General features: G+C 29.4%; 1 protein-coding gene across 1 annotated transcript; it reads left to right on the plus strand.

Annotated features, from left to right (window-relative positions):
* Positions 1-3,209: 3,209 nt before the first annotated feature.
* Positions 3,210-9,265, plus strand: LOC107998402 (prisilkin-39-like). Its single transcript, XM_017057659.3, has 4 exons — positions 3,210-4,367; positions 5,590-5,728; positions 7,470-7,677; positions 8,665-9,265. Exons 1-4 carry the CDS (start codon positions 4,347-4,349, stop codon positions 8,999-9,001), a joined length of 705 nt encoding a protein of 234 aa, XP_016913148.2. The 5' UTR covers positions 3,210-4,346; the 3' UTR covers positions 9,002-9,265.
* The last annotated feature ends 100 nt before the right edge of the window (positions 9,266-9,365 follow it).

The raw sequence follows: 9,365 nt of genomic DNA on the forward strand, positions 1-9,365 counted from the left end.
AGTTCGTATTAATGGAACAATTTTCTTTAACTTGTAAATTAAACGAGTTTCATCGCAAATTAATGCATTATGCGTGTATAAAGTAAAATTGAGAGAGACAAAGAGAGAAAAGAAAAGAAAGATGTGAAAAAACTATGAGCAAAATGAATGAAGTCGCATGTTGGGATTTAAATTTTAACGACGCGAATTTTATTTTTCTTTGCTTTTTTGTGTGCTTTAATTAACAAATATCATATGATGAAAACTTTGCGTAGGATATAGAAAAGAAGAGAGGAAAAATTTAAAAATAAAAATCGCTTCAAATACGATGTTATTTCATATGAACGATTACTCATTTTTAATGTTTTTAATCTTTTTTAAGCCAAGATTTATTAATCTGCGAATATTTCTTGTGAAATTAATTATTTCGTCGAAATCGTTCCGAAACCATCATTTATCATTCTGTTGCCCTCGGATATATATAATTAGGCAGATTTAACAGATTTTAAATAATTTTATGACATTTTGGTTGTAAAAATATAAGGGCATTTTTCTTTTTCTCTTACTTATACAACGTGGATGAGTTAAGAGATATATTTTTAAAATTATAACATGGAATAATATTTATAATATTTGTGTATTTAATCAAACTTACAAATTGTAATACAAATTGAATATCATATTTGGATTGAATATCAAATGTACAAATGTCAGATATAATTCAATTCGTTTCCATGTATAGCGATTTAATATGGTTTGTTTTTTTTTGTTCGGTTAAAAATATTTCCATTAATTTCCCATCATGGACGGGCGACGATCAAAGGAGCTTATACATTTTTGAATTTTATTTAGAGTCTATCGTATTATCGATAATATCCATTATTTTATATTGTTATTTTTGAATTTGTTGAAAAAAGAATATTCCAATTGAACTGTAATTAAATTAATTGCGGGATAATTATTATATAATTATTATACGATTATATTTATATATTTATAATTGATACGATTAATTTTATTTATACAAAGATTTTACGTACTCGAAAGATTATTCGATGAATTAGCTTATTAATTGAAAAATAAAAAAATTTTTTCCCATGTAATAAATCATTTTTTGACAAGATAAAAATTCTGTCTGTTTCAATACGGTAGAGAATTAAGTTATCTCAAAGTATCCGTGTCTAATAATAGATTATTTTTCTGTTTTACGATCGCGTGCTGTCCTTCGTTATAAGGCTATTTTATCAAGACATTATCTATGAAATAAAAAGATTATTTCTCGAAATTGCATTGGACTACTTCTAACGATCTATGATTTCATGATATTAAAGTACTCTTTTGATCCTTTATCGTTTTTTTGTTACTACGATATTGTTAGAGAAATTCCTTGTTCTGGAAATTCATATCTTCCATTGTATTTCCTTTTTCCGTTCCACTTTCCGTTCCACGTTCGTTTAAACATCACGTGTCAGAAAAAATATATACACCTTCTCCTTAATGAAAAATTTCTTTCATTTCTACGATTTCATCTCTATCAAACATTAAGAATCTTATTTATATTCGTTCAAAGTGACGGAAATATTTATGACCGTTAGCGATACTAAATATTTCTTTCAAGATGCTTCTTTTGTTACGAAGTTATCATATATATATATACCCAATCTTTTCCAGATTCCGTATTCTTCGCACTTTCTGAAAGTTTTTATTATGCAGTGACCATTCTAAGAAATGTTCATCCTCTTATATTCAGCTCAGGATATTCTTTGAATTCTTCTACAAGATATTTTTACCAACTCTTTATCACTTTGTTCGCTATTATTGTCGATCGTTTCTCGATACTTCACCTCGATATTTCTTTTATTCCCTTTATCCTATATTTCCCGTTTTTACAAGAGTAATTATTTTCGAATTTTTTTTTAGTAAAATTAAATTTCAATTTTTCCAATAATTTTTTTTTTATCAAAATTTTTGCATATAAATGTGTAAATTGCATATAAATTCACTATCGAGAGTAAAAACACGTTAAATCGGATGAAATAAATAGAAAGAAAGGAAAATTCAAATATATTATATCGCGCATTTGCGACGGAAAACCGATAAACGAGAACAGTGCGTTAACTAATATTAAACAACAAGATTAATTTATTTTGAAGGAATTAGATTTTAATTATTCGTATACTGAAAACAGATATATCAATTTACTCGCTTCCTGCTACTCTCTTTTTATATTTTATCCGAACAAATAATATCCCATCATAAAAAAAAAATATTTACTATTAATAATTATGAAAGGATAAACCGAATGTGAAAAATATTTCTTGTGAATATTTGAAAACAATTTTCAACAAGAAACTAAATATTCACGTAAATAAATTAATCCAGTTTCGCGTATATTCAAATGTGTTACATTGTTTGTCTCTCTTGGCACTTTCGTATTACATAACTGAAACAAAAATAACACATTGTGTGAATGATAGTATTGTGACTGTATAATGTATCGCTCAATGAGTTATATATATATAACTCCGCTTTCTTTTGTGGACTCTGTAACAATATACCCTTTGTTTAAAAAACCATTATAGATTCGTTATCGGTATGGATCGAATAAATCTTTTATCATAGAAAATCCAAAAATTTCACTTCATTTCGATCGCTCGGTCACGTTCCGCTTTAGACGGAATTGTAAAAGGAAACATACAAACGATATAAGTGGAAAAAATTATATATATATCTGTCAATGTAGTTTTTTTCATTTTATCAGTCATTCTATAATTTTTTTATTTAAAAAAATGACCGATACAGAAAAATTAAAATATCTTTTTAAATGAAACAGTTTCTCCTTCATCTTTCTAATTAAAAATTATTATTAACCGAGTTTCAAATTATTGTTATAGTTCTACGATCGATTATCAATAATAAAAGAAACAAACCAGTTTTATGCGCGCTACAAATCATGGGAACCGTGCGTGTATATTCCTCTAACTTTTATATAAATGATATTTGTTCAACTCGTAGGGTCATTTTTACTACCCTGCAGCTGTTTCAAATACTAGATTATACGTTCACAATTTACAGGATAGAAATGAACGTAAGTTTATAATTGAATAATTTTTGAGTAGAGAATTTTGAAAAATTTAATTAATGTTTCTAAATATTGCCTTTTTTATTTTCAATTCAATTGATTACTTTATAAACAACGCTTATTTCCAAATTTTATTTTACGGCATAATTGATCATTTTAAAACGTAAAAAAAAGCGCAATCAATCATCTAAGAATGTAAAACTTTGTTCAAGAAAACAAATTTGTTTTCGTAAGAAGAAACCAGTAATTCAATATAATTAATGTGAGTTACTTCTTCATCTGAGATATTTCAAATACAATTGAGATTTTCTTTAAGAAGTTATCAAAATAAAGAATATTTCCACGACAAAAGAATATTTATAAAACGAAATATCCAATAAAACACAAATGGCGTTTTTGTTCTAAATATCATTTAATTGATCCCTTTATTCTGCTATTTGCTTAATCTAGTTTCCTCGTAAAAATATTCTCCATTCTTCCTCATTATAAATACTTTTTTATCGATATTTGTGAAGAGCTTTAAATATTTGTTAACAAGTGTGGCACAATTTGTAATATTTAATATCTTCTCTTACAACTTTTTATTGTAAAATAAACAAAGTATACCGATCTTTCAACGTTCGTTTTCGACCGATTTCGAACAAAATATATATTTTTTTTCCCTCCCCTCCTCCCAGAAAATATATATTCATGATCCTTTTCACGAATCATCCTGTAACATCCACTTACTCAACTCAACTCCACGCCCTCCAACCAACTCCTCCAAAACGATCTTTTCGACATCAATCAGCCTCGACCCGATATTAAGCTCCGAGAGAGGTATCATTAACTAGTCGGCAACCGTTTTGTTTCCTTCCTTCGAAAAACTTCGAGCCAGTTCTATCGATCTTGAACTACTTGTAACCGGAACGTCCTCCTCGAGAGATGACGTAGTCGAAACCGAAGGATTGCACAAGTGGGTTGCATGTGCACACACGTGCCCCGAAAGAATCGGTTTCCCATGGAGTCGAGCTGTTCGAAGGCGTGTCGTGCGGAATATCGTCCATTTCTCTTCAACGACCTTATCAACGTCTTCCTCTAAAGAATCGAGTTTAAATAAACCGAGAGTGGCTCAGCCAGGAAGACGACGACGACGACGACGACGACGACGAGGACGAGGAGGGGCACTCGAAACAGACGTATATAGAGGTTTTCTAGCCGTGTCGCTCAGTCATAACACCTTCAGCCCTCGTCCAACGTGTTTTTCGTATCGATTTGAATTTGATTATCGTTCGATAAGGGCAAGATGGGGATCGTTCCCTCCTTCGTAAGTATTTCGCATCCAACGATTCTTTTCTTTCGTTGATTTGATTTTCTTCTTTTTTCACGAGATGGTGAGATTTTTGGAGAAAAGAGAAATTGCGAATAAAGATATTAAAGATGTTTCAGCTTCTCTTGGAAATTTGATATTTGTTTTGCGGTTTTACGATTTTTATCGGAATATTGTACTATCGAATACTATCGAAAACTGTAAATTCGGGATTTAATTAGAGAGGAATGTGTATATGAAATTATTAAATTAAATGTAATTTCGAGGAAAAGAGGAGAAATATTTACTGGGAAATACTCGATTAATTCTATCAATCTTTATTGTTTGTAAAAATAATTATGCGTAGATAGAAATATATTTTGGATTTGTTTTTGAATATAATAATTTCTAAATTAAGAAATAATTTCTAAATATTTTTATAAAAATCAAATTTTATCAAATCATGCCATAAAATTTTTATGGCAGAAACAAATAAAAAAAAAATATCGTTTAATGTTTTCTTTTTTTATTTATCTTTACTATTGTCAAGTTTGTTTACATAACCTAGAAAAAATTGTCCTTAAATCTTACCATTGTTCTCTGTCAATATTTGCAATTAGAGAGAGGGAAAGTGACAACTACTTCAAACAGTTTCTAGATAAGAGAAAATAAATATCAAATTTTTTTTGAAACATTTTATCGATTTTCTTATTATCTCTATTATATCATAAATATCACATATATAAATTAAGAATATATAAGGAGGAATATAGAAGGAATATATTGGAAGATTAAATAAATATAAATAAATGAATATAAATATTGAATATACAATGATAACAAATTTTATAGAAATTCTGTTAAAATCTTTATGTATCCTATGATTACCTATACATACTTATACATATTATTACCTATACGTAATAAAGATTGACACTAATGACTCATTGTGACAATATAATTTATCTGTCGAGTATGTCGTAGTGTGATCATAATTTCACGAGAATAGTAACAATTCTCTCGTTTATTTCTACAATTAACAACTTTATTTCAACTTTTTAAATATTTGATTCACGTTACGTTACAATTATATTTATTCGTTCGAAATTTTAAAATTACAAAAAATATGATACGAAAGATATTTATTTTTCTAATTTGTAATAACTTATTTTTAATAATTGTACACATCACATATATTTAACATCATCGATATAGAATATTTGCTCATCGTGTTTTGCAGATCATTCTCGTTTGTGTATTCGCATTCGGCAGAAGTGCCATCGAATTCCCGGAATCGAAATCAACTACAAAACTGCCGTTAAACAGCCCCTCGATCGAGGATAATGACAAAGATTTAATCACTTCTGCCAGCGATCGAAGTAAGTATTATTATATATTACTATGCAAAATATTATAATTATTATTCAATAATAATACCATAGCTTGAAATACTTGAATTCGTTGTAAAAAAAAAAAGATCGTTCTTTGCCAATTGATCCATTTCATTTGTCATGATCTAAAATTTATTATATAATGTATTTCAAAGAAATCCAGTCAGATTATGTTAATGATAATCATTCTTCGAATGTTATTTTTATCCATGTATGCACGTAGACGTAATAATTAAGAAAAGAAGAAGAAGAAGAAGAAAAAAAAAGTCTAAAAAAACAGTATCAAAGGATACTTATAACTGCATAATTGCAGCGCAGCTCGTGGTCTCATAGACGGCGAAATTACGGTTATATCTAGGATCGATCGTTATCCAACTTATACACTTTTTCAATGTATTAAATAAGTGTGTCACTACCGTTCCCACGATCGACCATTTCAAATGGATTTCATTGTAAAAAATATGACATTCGATATAATAACATGCTAATGTGACGAACCGAAGGCCGGCATCTTTTCTAATAACGTCTCCGCGGTGTTCCGTGTTAGATCATTGATATAATGACTCAACAACAAAATTTGCATAAATGACGCGTGCCTGTTTTCAATTATTCAAACGCTTCGAACATCTCTCCGTCGATGTTTGATTTAATTTATTAAATCGGCGCACGTGAATTTTAGTCACGCAAATGATACGAGATTCGCACGAGTTAGAGATAGAAAAATTAAAAAGTTTTGTGAGGAATTGAAAAAATATAATTTGATTAAATAACGAAGGTTCGCAACTCCTTTTTATCTAAAATTATTATTGTGAATCGTGTTATTTATTTATATTATTATTACGCTAATTATTTTGAATTTCGATGCAAGATAGAGTTACATAGATATCGTGTTACAATATTAATAAATCACGTAAATTTTACTGATTACAAACATCATGCTTTTCAATTAATCAATTAATTGAATTTAAATTATTGAGTAAATTAATTTGATACGAAAATTTTGTCCCATCGCATGATAAACCGATGATTCATGACAGCGTCATTTCCGCCACCATAGGATGGCAATGCGGATAAAGGACATGCATGTGTGAAAAAGCGTTCCACCGTTCACTAACGCTTTTCAAGGCTCAACTGATTAGCTATTCTTCTGTACACAGTGCGAACCGTAAAGCAATCTTCATATACACGTTTCTTACGTTGCAAAACTTTATTATTTGCTTTAAAGAAGAATTCTGATCTGAAAAAAATTTCTTTTTACATATTTCAAGCAGATACGTTATTCATTCTACGTGGAACAATATATTTTATTTTAATAGTAATAAATTTTAAGTTTGAAAGAATTCTAAATCAAGAAAACTCGTTTCAACAAACGTTCTTCTTAAACTTTATTGATCGGAAGAAACAGCTTAAATTTTCAACGATCCAATTTCTCTACTCGACGATTTTCCATTCTATACAACAACGTAGAAACAAAACATTATCTGTGCGAACCATTCCCATAACTACGAGTAACCACAATTGTCTTGTAAATTGTAATGAGACTATGACTTGACAGAGGCTATTCTTCTTCATAAATAAATATCAATTATTTGCGCGTAAATAATTAAGAACAATCATTGATCATAATTAATAAACGCAAGCTCGAAACGAGCTCGAGCAAAAACTTGAAGAAATTGATCGAGCATCGAGTGGATTGATCGAGAATATTCTTGAGTTTCGTTGATTCCAGCGTTTCACATTAGCAAAGAATATGGGCAACCTGGAGGGTATGGAGGAAATGGCCCATATGGAAGTTACCTTGGTCTTAGCGGTTCGATTTATGGCCCTGGTACTGCGTATCGTGGAACAAGCTGGAGCCCAGGATACCTAAATCCGAGCTATGGAGGTTATTCAGCGGGTGGCTATCCAGGTGGAATTATTGGGGGAGGCCATATAGGGTGAGGCTCGCGCAAATAAACGTGTCACGCGATTGACTTCTAAGAACTGGGTTGTGAAATAAAACTGAAATGATCGATGATTTTGCAATATCGATATATATTGTATTAGAAAAAAAAAAATACGATTCTGCAGAGAATGCTTTGACGAATAAATTCACACAACTTTTGAATCGTATTTTCGATTAAAGAGATTATACTTTTTAATTTTTACGCGAGAAATAATTTTGTTGAAATTTTATTGAGTTAAAAGAATATTTGATCTCAAATATTTGAAAATATATGTATCTCGAGAAAATCCTTAACAGCATATTTTATCCAACGAGAACGGTATTGCGCTTATAAAAGTGTATTATGCCAATCGTGCAGTAACAATAATTGTATATCTTTCTTATAATCCTAGTTTAAAAAGTTTATTCTAGAATATGTTTCAAGATAAATGAGATATCTGGTAAAAGTGAAAGAAAGTTAAATTAATCTAAAAGTAAAATTCGATCGTATGATCAATAATACAAGATTTTTGTACTATAATACAAAAATGTATACATTTGTTTCCATTATATTATCGTTAACATAAGCTTTTTCTCCCTAATATTCGATTCATATTCGGAACGTTCTATGTAATTTTCTTATGAATTATTCGTCAATATAAATCTCCGTAAATTAACTCCGTAAATTGAATTTAAAAAATCATATTTAACCGAATTCTATACGATCAAATGGATTAAATCTTTACGTGTGAAAAAATTATTGAGAAAACTTTATTGTTAATCTCTAATTATCCACCGTATCGAACATTCATCTTCAATATCACCCTTGGTAACTACATTATTGATCCTCGCTTTAAAATTTACAAATATTTTAAAATCTACGTAATTAATGAACTTGTCTATTCGACTATATCAATTCTATACCCTTTCTCGCTTGTTTGATTACTCATTCCTTGAGATAAATATTTCAATCTCGTCAATTTTTTTTTCTACATATCAGATATGGCTATTATGGAAATCCTGGATATAACAGTGGTTATGGTGGTTACGGTGGATACGGTGGATACGGTGGATACAACAGTGGATATGGAAGCACATTAGGCTATGGCGGTTATGGCGGTGGGTATACACCTGGTTACAGTGTCTATGATGGATATCTTGGTTACGGAAGAGGTAACTACGGATACGGAACAGGATATAGCGGATATGGAACAGGATATAACGGAGGATCAAGTTATGGATCATCGTACAATTTGAGAAACGATCCATATGGATATCGTAGCACTAATTATGGAAATTATGCCGGTTATCCATCCGGTTACAGAGGTTATTCTTAAAGTTTATCTTTGAGAATTGAAGAGAAAGTGAATTGTAATATTTTTTTTACAATATTTTTTTCATCGAAGATATTGCAAGAAAACATAACAACAGTATTTACCAATACCAGTTTAACTATGTATATTAGTTTATTAATCTTTTAATTAACTTGATAGATTGTAATTTTGTATTCGTGTCAATAATTTTATGTAATTTATGTATTAATTTATGTATAATAATTAATAATAATGAATAAAATTATGATTCGTTTAGAGTTATGAGAAGTATAGAAGGATTTCTATTTTGGAATTAATTGTGTTTGATTAAATTGTGTGTTGAAAGATTTAAAATGTTTCATGATTAGTTTTATTTCATAAAAAAAAA

Source organism: Apis cerana, linkage group LG12 (assembly GCF_029169275.1).
Source record: "Apis cerana isolate GH-2021 linkage group LG12, AcerK_1.0, whole genome shotgun sequence".
Classification (NCBI taxonomy): Eukaryota; Metazoa; Arthropoda; class Insecta; order Hymenoptera; family Apidae; genus Apis; species Apis cerana.